This window comes from Danio rerio, chromosome 4, assembly GCF_052040795.2.
Source record: "Danio rerio strain M-AB ecotype USA chromosome 4, GRCz13ab, whole genome shotgun sequence".
Classification (NCBI taxonomy): domain Eukaryota; kingdom Metazoa; phylum Chordata; class Actinopteri; order Cypriniformes; family Danionidae; genus Danio; species Danio rerio.
Window position 1 is genome coordinate 48,122,240 of NC_141024.2, and position 17,957 is coordinate 48,140,196.

Genomic DNA, 17,957 nt, shown 5'->3' on the forward strand with positions numbered 1-17,957 from the left:
CTCATAGCCCATCCAAAAAGCACAATATGTAAGGCTAAGTGAGAAATGCCGCTTTATCTTTTAAAAAGGGGAGGAGACCGACAGAAAACTCTCTTTCAGAGACAGGCTCTCTTGCTCTGCAAACAAGTGTGTTTATGACTATACATACAAAAAAAAAACAATAAAATAAGAAAATATGACTTTGCTACAATAAGCAGCATTAGGCATGGGCCAGTATAAGATTCTGACAGTATGATAACCTTGAATAAAAAAATATCACAGTTTCAAGGTACTGCGATTACTCCTCTTAAATATATTCTTTTAAATGTCTGGGTAAAAAAAAAAAAAAACACTTTTTCCTCTTTGAAGACAAAACATTTTCTTTTGAGAAACTTTTAAAGTATTTTGGAGCAATAAACATGTCAGGCTAAAGGCTGATTTATACTTCTGCGTCAAACGCCGGCATATGCTACATCGCTGACGCATAGCCCTTCGCCGTGGCCGTCGGCGTCACTGACGTGCACCTCTCAAAAAATGTAACTACACGTCGCAACAACGCGTAGCGCAAGCTCTGTGATTGGTCGGCTTTGTAGCACTGACGAGTCTGGGCGGGACCAAGAGCCGCGCGAACGGCGCGAGCGATTGTTTACAAGTGTGGAGTACCCTGAAGGAGCTCCGGATGGAAAGTTTTGTTTCGTGTTTACCTCATAGTTAAAGTTGTTGCACGTCCGCCGGTTCCTGCCTCAAAATGAGCGAGTTTGAGTCACTTGTACAACCAGGAAGTGTTCAGGAAAAGCAAAACAGAAGCGAAGAAACTCGACACAGAGGAACATTTACACCTCACTGCCAACTAGCGTTTCGGAAGTGTTAATGCAGACCAACAGAGACAGCGCGCAGAAGTATAAATGCACAGCTGCGCTCGTTGCCTGCGCCGTGAGTTACGCCAGTCACTTGACGCAGAAGTATAAACCAGGCTTAAATCACTCAATTGAATACTTGACTTCTGTTGTCTTCATTTGTTTCATAAACACAGATTTCTTTACAATTTAAAATGGCATCTTTGGAGATCTTTTTCTGCTGGAGATACTGTTGTCCTGAAAATCTTAAAACAAAATGTAAAAAAAAACTTACATATAGCGATGAACGGTACAGCAAAAAATATTGGCGGTTTTAAAACCTCGACTTTTTTCAAACTGCGTTGAAAAAACCTTGAAAACGGTTATCGTCCCATGCCTCAGCAGCACAACATTGTTTTTAGGATCTAAAAATGTATTCTTTAACAAAAGTCTCAAGCAAAAAGATTCCAATGGTGGCACCTGCTGGTACATGAAGAATATGGTAAATACTGACAAACTTTACACTCAAATGTTTGCATATCATCAGCATGCTGTAATTCATTTCTTAAGCAGCAAAAGTCATTTTTAGACTAGTTTGTTGGCCAGTTGTAGTCAGCGCAATGTTAAACGTTATTGTTCCACAATAGTCATTTAGTCTCATGTCACCCTGCAGCAACATCATATAGTTTAGAATACTGTACAATGTTTTATAATAATTAATTATTTTTGTGTCCATTTCATTTAGCATATTTAATATTGGGGCATCCATGTTTTTTTTTACATACTTTAAAACAGAGTTTCTGCAGGTTTCACTAAGTTAAATGTAAGACTTTTAAAGACATTTTTAAGACCATTATGAGAATTTTAGACTCATAAAGCGCTAAAGTCTAAGGAATTTTTTCAAATAGCCCAGATGAAAAACATTTTAATTTGCCTTATTAAAAAAATTTGATAATTTAATACATTTAATAATACAATAATAAATAAATTAAAAATATATATTATAGATATTTCTTAGCAAAAGATTTTAAATTGTGTGTAATAACATGCAAGCTTTACTTATATCCACACACTTTTTTCCTAAATAAACTTTCATTAAAAATAATAAAAAATGAACAAATGTTTTAAATGTTTTAAAAACTATAACAAACTAAAATCTACACAACAATCTGTCCTCGATGTCTTGAGCAGTAAATACATGGAGCGAGTTTAAACAAATGTTATTGTAAGGAAAATTATTAAACCATTAAAATAAATACAGTTAAAATGACCTTTTTGAATAAAAAGTTGAAAGTTTTATTGAGATGGATTGTTGGTGATTGTGTGGGTTTTGGCCAGATTAGGTAGCAAAACATAAAAAAGGAAAATGAAGACTTGTTTAAAAAAGATTAAAGACCTACAACACAATATTTCAGTAAATTTAAGACTTTTTAAGGCCGAAAATTTTGATTTTGGAATTTAAGACATTTTAAGACCCCGCAGAAACCCTGTTTAAACACAATAGCCCTGATAATTAGTTATTATAATAATGATGTAATTCTAACTCTAATACTATCTGTGAGAACTAGTGACAACTACTAGAAACAAGTTAAAACCAATAAAGAGGTCGATGAAAAAAGTTAATTTGGATCAATGTGACATATGCAAATGGAGAATACTAAGCCAACACTATCACCATAATAGCAGATATCTTCTATGAGAATACTGTAGGTCAAATATCTTCAGCTCAGTTTAAGTTTTTTTTTATTATTAGTTGTTTTAATTTATTTTATATAGCGCTGGTGCTCAAGGACACTTTACAAACAGTAGGAGAACAAGAAAAGCAATAGCCTTGAGAAGGTAGAGAAAATGGGAGACTAATAATAAATAAAATAATGACAAAAGACACGAGAACAAGTAACAAGAGAGAAACTCATTCCTGTCTTTCAATAGTTATGTTTCCATCCACCTATTTTTATGCACATAAAAAAACGGTTTATGGAAACACCATGATGCAAAAAAAAAAAAAAAAACAACGTATGCACATAACTGAGTAGAATAAACGTTTTATTCGATAAGAAAAGATGAAAAATCACGATGGAAAACACGATACAAACTCCAGTATGTGCATTAAAAAAGGTCATGTGATTTTGTTATAAGAGATCATGTGATGATACAAATGTGTATGAATGGACAAACCAGCCGGCTCAGTACATTATTAAACATCTGAACTCTTGTTTTGGTCATTCTTAAACGCCTTACAGTTTAAATATTAGTGTTATTATATTATTCAAGACCTCCAGAATTAAGAGCATCTTCACGTCTGACACCTTTAAACGGCACTACGCGTTCACTGCGTTTCAGGATTACCCTCTGAGGCGCAAGTCATTTATTAGATGAAGAAAAGATTAGCCGCATTTCCACTGTCGGGCATGTGCAAGCCAGGGCTTTTATCGGGCAGGGCCGGGCCAATCACAAGGGGGGGTTGAGCAGTGAGGCAGAAATCATGTCGCGTTTCCACTGTCGGGCTAGTACCTCGCAGCGTGTCATGCAAACCCCGTCCCCAGAACGTCCCCCGAATCAAACGTCACACAACCCGCCCACTTCAGCGGGAATCAGGCGGATAATGCATGCATGACAGATAAAAAGGTAGCCTAGTTTCTGCTTTCACTCACCCATAACATGCTCTGTTTACATGATTTGATTAATATGATCGTATCCATATACTTTATAAATAATATTTCAAACCTCCTCCTGTGTTTATTGTTTTAGAAAATATCTAAAATCTTTTTTTCAGATAGGCCTTTGTAAAATGAAAGTTTAATATGGCTTTAAAATGGTTTGATTTATGTACTGTTTATAGGCTACCTAAATTATTATAAATAGATTTTATTTGTTTCATATTGGTTTATTTATTTTTGTGATTTTATTATATCTGATATTTGTAATTATTTAAATTATTTCAATATATCTTAGGCTATTTTATTAGGATATGACACTATTGTTTTTGAGTCTACAAAAATGGACACGAAATTTGTAGAGTTGAATGTCTTTCTGTTGTATTTATGTTGTGTATTATCTTCAAAATAAATAAAAACAGAAGCCGCTCGCAGCATCAACAGAGCTGTGAAGAGAGCGCTCTTTTGCTCGATCTCACATTCACATACAGGCATCTAAACACGCACAAACACCTTTTAAACTTGACAAAAACTCTCAAAAACCTTTACTGTCTGCTGTGTCTTAAATATGGTGTAAAGATTATTATGCGTTATTGAAACATCAAGGAGGATGCAGCACAGTCACTTATAAATGAAAACTTTATTATTTTATGCAACAGCCTTACATTTAAAAGGAAAACATAAGGGTGATCATATGCAAAAAGACCCCAGCCTAAAAGGCTAGATGTTTTCTTTCCCTTATTTTTTTATTTGGTTATTTGTTTGGTGCATGTACTCATGTGTGATCGGAAAACTAGTGTCTGCCTCTCCTTTCACTCCACCCCAGCTAGCCCTCTTTGGCCCAAGGTATTCAGCGGGCTGAAAACGGCCGGCCGCTGGCCCCGAGAAAGCCCCGCTTTGGCCGCGGAAGTGATAGTGGAAACGTGACCAGCCTTGGCTCGCTCACTTTGACATGATAGTGGAAACGCAGATATTGATGCAGCTTCTCTTATCGCAGCAAATTCCATTTTTATTGTTGATATTTGGCGCCAGTTAATCAGGAAGTGATGATTTTGTTCGCTTTGACTCTTTGTCGTTGTATTTGCACTGTCTGTATTTTGCACTGTTGTTGTATTTAAACTGTCTATATTTTGTACTGTCTGGAGCCAGCACCTAAGCTTTTCATTCATCATAGCACACGTGCTGCTGATGATGTGACAATAAAAGTGAGCTGATTTCATTTGAATGGAAAAATCCAGTTTTAAGCATAAAGTTAATTTGCATTTTTGGATGGAAACATAGCTCATGAGTGCTTATGTGCATTTAGGAGAACTAAGCAGCACACTCAGGGCTGCAAGATGGATTTAATTTAATATTCTTACTATTAAAATATATCTGAATGAGGATAAAATGACCGAGTTGGTCTTTGAGAATGAAAACCAACCTGTTTGTTCCTGCAGATCTTCCTGTTTGACTGTGAATGTTTCTTCAATCTTCACATCTTCACTCTCCACTTTAATAAACGCCATCTTTATAACAGTGTGGAGATCAGTCGCTTCAGCAGGAGTTTTTCTCTGCGTTTGGACACTTTATCCTGTTTAAAATGAAAAAAACAATGAACAGAAACAAAATAACTTCTTAACACTTACTTCAACAGTTTCTTTATAGGAGAGTGATTAACAATAAGAAATCAGGTAAGTTTGAGCAAGAAACAATAGCCACAAACAAATGACCTGATTAAAGCTAGTAACATTACTCCATTTCTTATATAGTTGTAAACTCAGAATGGAATGACAATATACTATTTAATAAATTAAACCTTCAATAAAGTTATTAAACTTATTACACACATTTCTGTAACCTTTTTTTAAACTTTATTTTTTATGTATGTTCTTAATTGTTTTGTTTGTTTTATTTAGCTTATTGTCTGCTTACAGCAATGTGTAGCACTTTTTTTGCACAAGACAAATTTCCTCTTGAGGACAAAAAGTTTATCCTATCTTTATTCAAACAATTGTACTGTACTAATATTGTCAACAGCAGGTACATAATTTAGCACTGAATGAAAAAAACTGAAACTTTAATCAATCGGTTTATATAAGTGTAAACGCTTTAAAACAAACCTTTCTCCAGTTGAATCACAGCGCTTGAACGGCGCAGGCTTATGACGTCACACGCCACGCCAAAATAAAAGTCTTTTAAAACATTTTTGCCACTTACTGTTGCATTCATGACTTATTGATACATTTCTCCTTCGTTTCCACTTTCTCACAGACGCACATATATTCAGTATTTGGAGTTGATTAAAACCTTTACTCTAAACATTTAAGACAATTAAAAAAAACTTTTAATCCACTAAGACTAAGTGTTTAAAGCAAAAATCTCAACATTCTAAAAGGTATAACAAATAATCTAATGAGTGTTTGGAGCTGAAACTTTACAGAAAAATAGGTAAAATAGGTGTCCTTCATGTAAAAAGTATTCATTACTACTACACGTTTTAGTTCTTTTAACTAGTCATGACTTATATGGCTACCTCAAATAGATTGCTTTATGGAAAAAAATGCATTCAATTAATGCTCCGCTGTTATAATATTACAAACCTGTCAACATTTTTAATAGAAGTCATTAGTTTAAAGATTATGTCTTAATTATGATTATGAATTAACCTTACTTGCGGTTCATGTGCGCGCGCGCTGCCTGAAAGATAATGACAATGAACCATAAGGCTTTGAACCTATACATTTTGTAAAGTATAGGCTAAGCATATAACAATTTTGTTATTTACATGTGATACTGCATTAATTTGCATACATGTTTTATAAGCTGTAAAATGAAAGCATCAGTTTGGTGCAAAGTTATCATAAAATATTTGTCTTTGTTTGATTTGTAGAGGCTATGTAGGCTATTTAAAATGTATATAAGAACTATTAATAACTGTTATTTTCCAAATGGAAAAAGGGTGGTTTGTTAATTGTAGTCTGCACTAAATCATTAATATGCCTAGTTGAGTTTATGACGCGGCTCCAGGCAGCACAGACGACCAGGATCAGCGCTGGTTCGTCAACTCCTGTGTTAAACTGTGGCCAGAATATTCTTCTTTCATTTTGCTTCTTTGGCAAAAAACATATGTAAGCACGTGTGTTTGCACGTGTTACTGTCCTGCGAGTTAACAAATATGTGTTGCTCATAGAAGCCGATAAAAACGAACGCGCTTTTTCATTCCAGAGACGTAAGGCGCACATCAATGCATTTTATGTTGACAAGAAAAAAGAAGCGCAGTGCTCTTTTGAATGTCACTATAGGTAACAACTGAATCAGCTGGTCTATTTTGTGCGCGAGTGTTGCTGTCAATGTTTTCATAATTGAATTTTTTAAATAACATTATGAAATTCAAGATTTGTAAAGTCTTACAACTTTGGATGACTTAAAACAGCGACCACAAGTCTCTATTCCGTCATTAAAAAGTTCACCGTAGTCATCTTGACAATACACTGCTGTCACCTCTAAGGAATTAAGGAAACCTCGCCTCTGCTTTCATTTGATTGAAGAATGAAAGACGCCACTGAGGTAACATCCTTTTCCTCTGGAGCGCACAAAGCGCGCAATGACAAAACGCGAGGCGCGCAGGGCGCATAATCAATAACCTCCATGCATTTGGACTTTCCCCTCTGCTCAAAATGCGCACGCTGCGGGTCAGGCCACAGCGGAGCTTTTATTTCATGCAGAGCATAAATATGTTTTTTATTTTATTAATTAAATAACTATTTATAAAGATAAATTATCAAAGCGACACAATTTATTTTTCAAGCCTTTTATCCAAAATCTAAGCACTTTCAAAGCTTGAAAATAGGCTATAGCCTACATAAAAATGAAAACATTTTCAAAGATTTCCAGCACCCGGCAAATGCACTTGAGTGCTTATTAAAATTATTTTACAGGCGGCAAAATAAGAATAAAATCTTGATATTGATCTAAGCTTTAACTACATTTATAGGAGTATTAAATTTGTTAGAAAATCGATAGGACCTGCAGCTGTAAATATTTAATTCAATATTTTACACAATCGGTTATGAACTATAGCCTAAAAATATAAACATTATAGTCATCCATCGCACATGCCTACAACCAATGACAATTTTTCTATGGTTGTTTTTAATTTTAATTTTAATAATTAATAATAATAATAATTAAATTTAATTTTAAATAGTCTCCACGTAGACACGGTTGCGCAACAGTCGGGCAATGATTTAATTCAAGTTTGTCTGGAAACACTAACTTTAGGAGCCCGATAAACATAGGCCTATTATAGCTGATTATGTTTATTATTAATTCTATATTATTCAGAGTATAAAAGCACCATGTTAGCATGCAACATTGTTTCCGAATTGAGTTTTGAACATTCGAACGTGCGTTAACCTTTAACAACAAACACCATAATACGAATGAGAGAACATTTTGTCCTCTTTTAAGTGTGCTTGCATGAGAAGCAGAAGTGTCTGTGGTATTTTGTGTGTGTGTGCATCGGAGGTCTGAAGGTCAACGTCTGGTTTCGGTCTTGCAGATATCTTCCACACTGGAAAGTCCCCGCTATATATACATTTCTTCTTTATTCTGTTTGTATAACATGCCCATATTAAGAGTGTCTTCCTTCTTCTGTATAACTTTTAAAGGTCAGCCCACTATGTATATATGTCCCTGCTCATCCTTATCATCAGGCTTGCAGAATAAACCATTCTAACTACAGTTTGGTCTCTTCTCATGTCTCCGGGTCGACCTGCTGAACTTTGCTGAATCTGGTGCCTAATAAAGGGGAAATCTTACAGATCTGGGGGCTCGTCCGGGATACATCTGATCAGGTAAGAGAATTTTTATTCACACTGCCTGCTCCGGTGTATCTCAGGAAATCGTAAGATTTTAGTTACAATTGAGTTGAGAGGTCTGTGTTCTAGAGCACAGAGTATCCTGGCAAGTTTACTTTCCACAGTAAATTGCCCAGAAGGATTTGTGTCGTCGTACTCAATTAAATTTGGGTTCCACAAATCAGGAAAATTTATTAATTTGACACTTGCTAGCCTGTCAAGTTTACTTCAAACAGTAAATTGCACAGAAGGATTTGTGTTGTTGTACCTGATTAAATTTGGGTTCCACAAATCAGGGGATTTAATAAATTTTAGTAAATAAGTATTACGCACCAGCTTCAGCAATATGGGACAAGGATATCCAAAACCAGAACCCAGTGAGAGTCCAAAGCAATGGATGGATAGATGTGGGTGGGAATTTTTACACTGAACCCTGGCTGTCCAATTTAGCTGGGTGGACAGAGGGACAATCTCAATGGAGAGACTTTCCTAGGGAATGAACATTTGACCCAGGTTTCCTTCAGTTAGCTTACAAATTGATATGGGGATCCAGAATGGAATGATCAGTATATGATGAATGGATATGACACATGGTATACAATGAGCTCTATATGGAGAGATAAAAAAGGCATTTTTACACCTAAAATTTTGAAAAAATTTTGAAATCTGTCCCCAAACCCAAAAGCAGAAGCAATACTGCCCGTAAGGCAGATAAGAGGGGCTCTCTCGCAGCTGCTAAGACAACTATGATATCACCACCCCCTTATACGGGGCTTCCGCCTGCAGCTTCATGCTCTGTAAGTGCTTCTCCTACAGTGCCTTCTATTTATCCGTCACTGACAGAAATGATTAAAACTAAACCAGACCCCTCCGACAGCATGGAGGGCACTGCCTCAGCCTCTAATGTGGCTGCGGTGTGGGTTGCTAAACCAAGAGGGATAGAAATAATTCCCCCTTCACCCTCTGTTCTTAAAGATCTCATATCTCTTCTGCCCGAAGTGGACAAACCACTGCAATTTGTAGACATGCTGTTGCGCAGTTCGCGTCACTGCCAACTAATTGGGGCAGATTATCGATTTATCCTTTAAACCAAAATGGGTTCGTCCTATGACAATGAAAAAATAACAACAAAAATACCTGCTCTTGATCCCAAGCTTGATATAGTACAAACAGAAACTGTTAAGGAAGAAACAGATGAGGGCAAAAAGACACGCACTCGTATAAAAACACGCCTCGCGTGGAAAGATGATCAGGAGGAGCTCCTGACAAATCTAAAACAGCAGCTTACTAAATACTTAGTACCATACTTACTGGTCTGAATGTGACGCCACGACTGATCCTAATGGAATAATGCTAGATGGCAAAGGCCGTTTATGCCTGCCATCATCCTGTGCACCTTTTCTCGTCCGCGAGTTTCACGGTGTTACACACCGCGGCCGAAGAGGGGTAATAGACACAATGAGTTAATAGACACAATGAGTTAATAGACACAATGAGTTAATAGACACAATGAGTTCCTTTTTATGCATCAATAATTTACAGCACCATGTCAATAACACGCTAGATAGATGTTTGATATGTGCTCAAAATAATATCACTAAACCTCAAGCTCAACATCAGCAATTGCCCCTCCCTGAAACACCTTTTCAGGAATGGCAGGTAGATTTCACACATCTGCCAAAGAGGGGTCCTAATAAATATCTACTGGTTTTTGTGGACAAATTTTCAAAATGGGTTGAAGCCTTCCCATGCAGTAAGGAAGATGCTAATACAGTTATCAGATGTTTGACAAGAGAAATCATTCCAAGATACGGTATACCATGTGCCATAGACTCAGATAAGGGAACCTCATTTACTGCGAAAGTAATACAAAATCTAGCTAAAGAACTCCAAATTAATTGGCAGCTACATATTCCCTACCATCCACAATCATCTGGTATAGTAGAACGAACTAATAGGACTATCAAGGACAAATTAAGAAAGGCTATGTAACATGCAGGGCATTCAAATTGGCTCGCCTTGCTACCTGTCGTTTTAGCAGACATGAGGATGTTTCCTCACAAAAGTCTTCACGGTTTATCTCCTTATGAGACTGTGATGGGACGACCCTTTCCCTCACCATGGAGGCAAAGGGGTACCACACTGGGTGACGGTTCTTTGGATATTCATATGAGTGAATGTGCACAACAGCTACTAACAACATTGCATGCATACTGGACTAACATACATTCTGGTTCAGCCCCGATGCCGGTAGACCCAACACACCCCTTTAAGGTTGGTGACAGAGTAATGATTAGACAGTTCAATAAAATGAGCACAGAACTGGGGGACCCCAAATATGGCCCCCCGACGGATGTCGTGGCTGTAACCAGAACCGCCGTTTTAACCTCCTCTTCTCCACAGTGGATCCATGCAACCAGGATAAAACGAGCACCTATTGAATAATAAAAATGTATAAGTTTTGTACTATGATAATCTGTCTGCAGACTCTCTTTGTTTTACAGATTTTGGGGGCCCCCACATCAGCTAGCACCTCCACGCAGCATAACTACTAGAAGGATAAGCATGAAGTGGCTATGGACATTGGGACTGTTTCTCTTTCTTGTTGCTCAAGCTAATGCAGCCAGGCTGAAACGCTGGACACATGATCATGAATTTGGATGGGCAGAGGATGGGGCTGACAATCCAATTGAAATAATATGTGGTATCAATATGTAAATGAGTTTTAGCTAGGTCATATAATGTATCTGGTTGTTATGTATGTTCTGTTATGCCTCATTCAGCCAAGCAAACCCCTCTTTATGCCAAACCCATGAATAAAACAGCTGCTAAATGTTTTGCCAGTTTTGCAGGATCAGGGTACCAGAATCCATATATAATTGTCAATGACTACGATCCATACCGGATTGGCATTAGAAATGGTACATGTGATGCTCTATTTTGGGTAAAATTTGGCCACGCTAAACCCTCACCTATTAGCCACAAGGTTTTTTATTAAGCACTCTATTACACACCCTGTGTGTTATAACCAGACCATGGGCTCTCATTTCATGGGAAGCACTGTTAACTGTCAACAAATTGCCTCCACGGGAGAAGGGGCCCCAGTCGACATCTCAGGACCCTCAAATGGCACTTATGTGGTCCAGGGTGGGTGGTGATTGTGTGGAAAAAACGCCTACATGTCATTACCGGCCAACTGGACGGGGCAGTGTGCCCCTGTGCATGTGACTGATCACACTTTTATTGTGACAGCCCAGGTCCTGTCAGCGCAGCAAAGAGTTAAACGCAGTGTCCCTGAAATGAAGCCCCATGACTCTGTATGGGGTACTGACGTGCCCGAGGATTTCAAATTATGGACCACTGGTAGTAAAATGGTATTGGCTCTATTTCCGCAAATAGGTGTGGGAAAAGCTCTACTAAGAATTGAGACCCTGGACTATCGCATGGGCCTATTCCTGAATGCCTCAAAAATAATTAATGAGGCCCAGAATAAGGAGCTGGGTAATCTACGTACCATGGTTTTGCAAAATAGAATGGCTCTAGATCTCTTAACAGCATCCCAGGGGGGGTATGTAAATGAGTACTGCTATGTCTACTCTCCAAGGGTTAAAAATTGCTATGACTTCTGATTATGTCCCAGACACCACATGGGGTTGGATGATGGGTCTGTTCGGCTGGGTGACTCCTTTCCTTACTATGATAATTCCTGTATGTATTATTTTCCTTCTTGTTTGTTGTTGTGGTCCTTTTCTCTTACAATGTTTGATGAATCGTGTTTATGCTACAATGGACAGTATGATGGGTCAACGATATGATAAGATTCCTCTGTGTTAGGCCTTTGGCCTAAAAGAGGGGACTGAGAGAACATTTTGTCCTCTTTTAAGTGTGCTTGCATGAGAAGCAGAAGTGTCTGTGGTATTTTGTGTGTGTGTGCATCGGAGGTCTGAAGGTCAACGTCTGGTTTCGGTCTTGCAGATATCTTCCACACTGGAAAGTCCCCGCTATATATACATTTCTTCTTTATTCTGTTTGTATAACATGCCCATATTAAGAGTGTCTTCCTTCTTCTGTATAACTTTTAAAGGTCAGCCCACTATGTATATATGTCCCTGCTCATCCTTATCATCAGGCTTGCAGAATAAACCATTCTAACTACAGTTTGGTCTCTTCTCATGTCTCCGGGTCGACCTGCTGAACTTTGCTGAATCTGGTGCCTAATATAGGGGAAATCTTACAACGAATTAAATATAACAAGGTGATATCTATTTAAGTTTGATTAATTGTGCAACATTTAGTCATTTAGCAGACGCTTTTATCCAAAGCGACTTACAAATGAGGACAAGGAAGCAATTTACACAACTAAGAGCAACCTTACCATTCAGATGTCTCAGAGGTTAAAGTTTATTGGTTTACACTCCCAAAAGATATCCACAAATAGGTCTTTGGTCAAGTTTTGAAAGCATTTATCTGATTTTCATGATGTGTCAACTGTGAATTTCAGAGCGGTCACGTCCGTAACGAAGACAAGTCACGTCCGTAACGATAGTTTTTTCTCATTAATGCAAAAATGAAAAAGTAAATAAAATGAATTATATATGTCACATGCAGAGCCAACCCTTATCCTTTTGACTGTTATATATTTTTTTGGCTTCTGCATTTTTATTCAAAGAATTTTCACAAAGTATGTCAACTCACATACACACATACAAACTCATGTTTTTTTTTTGTCACGTCCGTAACGCATTCATTTTGCCATCATTTTAAATATAAAACACCTGCATAGACTGATATTTTTTGATGCCTGAACTCCATGGTTAAGGGGTAAGAAAAATTTAAACATATATTTCAATATACTGTTAACATATACCTTCTCTGAGTATACATGTTTCATTTTTTTTACTGCAAATGTCACGTCCATAACGCTGGAATCAGCCATATATAATATATACATATACACACACACACACACAGACACACACACAGACACGCACGCACACACACACAGACACGCACACACACACACACACACACTGCTGCTGACTGCTCCTGCAGAGGATTCTGGGTAAATCTCTTGTCAGTCTTCAGCTCAGTTTCACTGATGATCCATAACTAACATAAAACCCAGCACAGAGCGGCTCAGTGAATGTGGTCTGGACTGAGTGGATGAGGCTCATTGTGTCTCTATAGATGTTGTAGAAGATCAGAGTTCCTGCACTGTGATCCACAAACACTCCTATTCTCCTGCTGAGCGGCTCTACTGGGAGATCAGTGTGTGTGTTATTGTGTATGAATGAGAATCTGGAAGAAGAGCAGCGCAAACTCCAGGACTGAGCATTATATCCAAACACACACTCAACACCTCCTCCCTTCCTCCTGATGCTCTTATATGACACTGATATACACACAACATCATCTCCACTCAAGTCAATCTCCCAGTAACAGCGTCCACACACACTCTCTTTGCACAACACCTGACGACAATAATAACCATCAAATCTGTCTGGATGATCAGGATACGGCTGATTCTCTCTCACAAGCTTCACCTCTCTGTTCTCCTCAGACAGAATGAGTTGAGTGTGTGCTGTGTTTGGATCCAGAGTGAGGAAACAGACATCTGAACACAAGAACACACACATTTACAACCACAGCTGTGTGTGTGTGTGTGTGTGTGTGTGTGTGTGTGTGTGTGTGTGTGTGTGTGTGTGTGTGAGAGAGAGAGAGAGAGAGAGAGGGAGAGATTGTGTGTGTGTGTGAGTGAGGGAGAGTGTGGATGCGTGTGTTTTTGTGCACATGTGTTTACTTCTCTGTGTGTGTGCGTGTGTGTGTGTGAGTGAGAGCGGGATTGTGTGTGTGTGTGTGAGTGAGTGAGTGTGTGAGTGTGTCTGTGTGTGTGTGTGTGTGAGAGAGTGAGCGTAAGTGTGTGTGTGTGTGTTTGAGAGAGGGAAAGAGTGTGAGTGTGAGGGAGAGTGTGTATGCGTGCGTTTGTGTGCACATGTGTTTACTTCTCTGTGTGTGTGTGTGAGCGAGAGAGAGAGAGAGAGCCGGATTGTGTGTGTGTGTGTGTGTGTGTGTGTGAGTGAGTGTGTGTGTGTGTATGTGAGAGAGTGAGCGTGTGTGTGTGTGTGTGTGTGTGAAAGTGACTGTGTGTGTGTTTGTGAGAGAGTGAGCATGTGTGTGTGTGTGTGTAATGTAAATGTAATGTGTGTGTGTGTGTGTGTGTGTGTGTAGTCATACATTTGTGTAGTCCAGCTGTAATCCTCGTCTCTCCTCCATGATCCAGACTGTAAACACACACAGATTCACATTCAGTCAGTACACAAACGTCAGGTTATAACACACACACACAAACATACACGCACACACACACACACACACACACACACAAACAATAAGACATGTGGAATGTGTGCTGAATGCTGGATTGTGATTGGCTGATGATCTCAGTGCATTAATAACTGCAGTAAAACAACATGAGTGTGTGTGGAGCTGTCAAATCAGCTTCTGAATGACACACAGAGCTTTTAGATCAGATGTGGAAACAGAAAACAGAATGGAAACACAGAAACAGACAGATATAAAGACTGAAGGATTCATTCAATGATCAATTGACAAAAGCGCAGCACAATAATAAAGCAGAATTCAGTGTTAAATGACTTGAAATATGATGGAGATCTTCATCTTCTGTCAAATGCCTCTTCATCATCTCCAAACAGACTCAGAACTCAATCATTCTGAGCTGAGAGTGTGTGGTTAGTGATATGAGACTTGCTGGAATCACTCATTTACACATTTACACATTCACAACTGTGATGACAAATCTGATTCACTGTGGAGCTCAAAGACAAACACTGGTACTGTGTGTGTGTTATATACTTTATATCTTGTAAATGCAGATATTTAAATGTTTTTAAGCTTTTAGAAAAATATATTTTCAGTTTTTTGTAATCAATGTAAATTTGTCATGGATTCTTCCTGCAGTTAACTGTGTATAAAACACAAATAGACGATTGAGAAAATAGATTAAACATTTTTGTTGTCTGAAAGCAGGGTGATTCTTTAATTTAATATATAATATGGTCAGATATTCCTGCCTAAAGATAATTCAGAGGGCTGTCACATTTAAGTAAAAATCACAAAAACAAATAAATAAAAATGTCTGTCAGGAAAGAGTTAAGAGCATTCAGCGCTACAACATCAGTGTTGCTCCACATACTTGAGTTTGTCCAGTGTGTAGTTTGGATCCTCCAGTTGTTCAGAGAGCAGCTTGACTCCTGAATCTCCTGGATGATTGTAGCTCAGATCCAGCTCTCTCAGGTGTGAGGGGTTTGAAGTCAGAGCTGAAGACAGAAAACCACAGCCTTCCTCTGTCACCATACAGCCAGACAATCTGCAAACACAGCAATAGTCCACATCACACAGTTGGACAATCACACATCTCTTTGTGTTGTGAAGATGCTGACTGCTGTTTCTGCTCATGTCAACAGCAGTGATGAACACACACATCCTGATTAGCTCTCCTTATTGATCGAGCCCTGATATAGAGCATGTTGAGTGTGTTTGCTGATAAGGACTCGACATCATCTGTAGAAGTGTACAGAGAAATAGTTCATAAGACATCACATGAAGCTGTAAAGTTTGCTGTGAGGAATAAGACACATTTGAACTCAGAAGGAAATCTTGAAGTATAAAGTGTAATTGAAAATGAGCTGATTTCCATTATTTATCTTTAGATAATCTTTAGATCATATTTAGATTATATTGTGGACAATATTGCAAATAAAGTAAACACACAAACTCAATCTATTGGTGTCTGTCTCCTGTCTGACAGTCACTAGAGCTGTAGTCAATCCACCTTTGTAGAGTCCAAATATTAACAAGGCCAAGACACTTCTTCAGTTTAGATAATAAGACTGTCATGAGACTTTTATATGTTTTCAGGAAAACAGCAAACTTTACAAACATAAACAAAATATATATATATAAACATATAAAATAAGAGTACAAAACTTAGAGGCAATTCATCTAAATATTCTATAAACTAGAAACAAGACAAAAAATCTAAGTAAGAAAAACATTTTTTTTTGCAGTGTAAATAATCAATAAATACACTGATTAACTGTTTTACAGTCATATCTTTGTATATAAGAAAAAGAATTAGATAATTCAGCATTTGTATTTTACTCAGTAATGCTTTTGAATATATTTGCCTTTACACTCAGACTTGTATAGATATGAATACAGTCATTGCCAATCTGCCAACACACTGAGTGGGGAAAGGGGCTTCATATTACCAATATGTTAAGTCAATATGTAACTCTCTTTTTGTAGTTGCTGTTGAGTGGAAAAGTATTTACCTCAGTGTCTCCAGTTTACAGTTTGGACTCTTCAGTCCATCAGAGAGCTTCTTAACTCCTGAATCCTGCAGGTCATTGTTACTCAGGTCCAGCTCTCTCAGCACACAGTTTGAGGATTGTAGAGCTGAAGACAAACTCTCACAGCACTCAACAGTGAGATTACAGCTCTGTAGTCTGTGTAGAGGACAAACACAATATTGATGTTGAGTTTGATATGTACGGCACTTTACAATGTTGTGTGTGGAGCTGAACAAGCCCACCAATCATGGTGAGGTATATGGCTCTCGGGGGAGGGACATCAGCTGAACTTGACGCAGGCAGAGAAACATTTTCAAATGAGTGAAAGTTACAGCAGCGTTGCCATGGAGTGTTTTCCTCTCTGCCTGCTGGCTGCCTCGTTTCTATTGGGCAAATGCAGACATTCGTCCAGCGCATTTCATTTCACAACACTTAAAAAAGTTGTGTAAGCTGCTGCCCAGCAGGACTTGTATATAAATCAGTACGATTACTAAGAGCGTTGGCAACAAATTTCATAATCGATTCGTTGTGTTGCACAACACGGTAACACTTGATTGTTAAAAAAAACCACTTAGGTCAACGCTTAGCGGAGTGAACATAGTCTCTTTCGTGCACTGATACAGAGTTCAGCCCTTATAGACAGGGATGAGGAGGAAGGGAGTTCAACAGCAGGTGTGTTGGCTGGTGCTATGCCAGAGAAAGACGCGTCATATCATCACAATTATGCAGCGTTTTAACCACCTAATGCTTATTTTATGTTTTAGATAAACATTTACATGTAAATACAAACAAGCACTAGTAAAACAAGACATTTAGAGTTTGTGAAACACAAGAAAGTCTATGAAAGTCTAATAATCCATTCAAATATAAATTGCTGATGTGTTTTATTCATATCAGATACACATGGCTACAAAGTTGAATCTATTCTTCTCTAAGTTCACCAGACACTCACTTGCATGTATTTTGGGAGCAACTGGTGAATTTGTGTGCTGAATCCTGCGTGTTCTGTTTTTATGAACTGCCGCAAGTAAACATGGCGACGGCCATCTCACATTATAGAACAAGATCACTTACACGTTATTGTGAATTGAGATATCAGGTAGCTGATGACAGGATGAGCAAGCGTGTGAATATGTTGAATTAAAACAGAAAAACAAAACTAAGTGAAAGGGCTACATCTTTCATACAGCGCTATTGTGGTTGCAGTGTGTTACGTGACAAACATGACGCGTTGCCATGGAAACATTAAAGGGTGAACATTCTAAAAGAATG

The 17,957-nt window shown here is 38.0% G+C and overlaps 2 protein-coding genes and 1 long non-coding RNA gene across 6 annotated transcripts in view; all 3 read right to left on the minus strand.

Moving 5' to 3' along the window:
• Window positions 1-17,957, minus strand: part of LOC141381647 (uncharacterized) — a 751,802-nt gene that overhangs the window by 428,323 nt on the left and 305,522 nt on the right. The window lies entirely within an intron of this gene.
• LOC108183687 (uncharacterized) overlaps window positions 1-17,957 on the minus strand; it is a 119,518-nt gene that overhangs the window by 4,553 nt on the left and 97,008 nt on the right. The window contains exons 1-2 of one of the 4 annotated variants that reach the window (XM_087248883.1): window positions 5,575-5,630; window positions 4,896-5,045 (exon numbers count right to left, since the gene is read on the minus strand). The exons of 1 other annotated variant lie outside the window; for it this stretch is intronic. In XM_087248883.1, the coding sequence (XP_087105009.1) occupies window positions 4,896-4,980 (85 nt within the window). In that variant the 5' untranslated portion in view covers window positions 4,981-5,045; window positions 5,575-5,630. Of the gene's footprint in view, window positions 1-4,895; window positions 5,271-5,299; window positions 5,631-17,957 lie in introns of those variants that run through there. 2 more of the 4 variants (XM_087248884.2, XM_088650477.1) reach the window with 2 other exon arrangements.
• LOC141381701 (NLR family CARD domain-containing protein 3) overlaps window positions 13,295-17,957 on the minus strand; it is a 50,489-nt gene continuing 45,826 nt past the window's right edge. The window contains exons 12-15 of the long non-coding RNA XR_015483561.2: window positions 16,668-16,841; window positions 15,527-15,700; window positions 14,548-14,594; window positions 13,295-13,927 (exon numbers count right to left, since the gene is read on the minus strand). This is a non-coding gene — a long non-coding RNA (NLR family CARD domain-containing protein 3). The remainder of the gene's footprint in view (window positions 13,928-14,547; window positions 14,595-15,526; window positions 15,701-16,667; window positions 16,842-17,957) is intronic.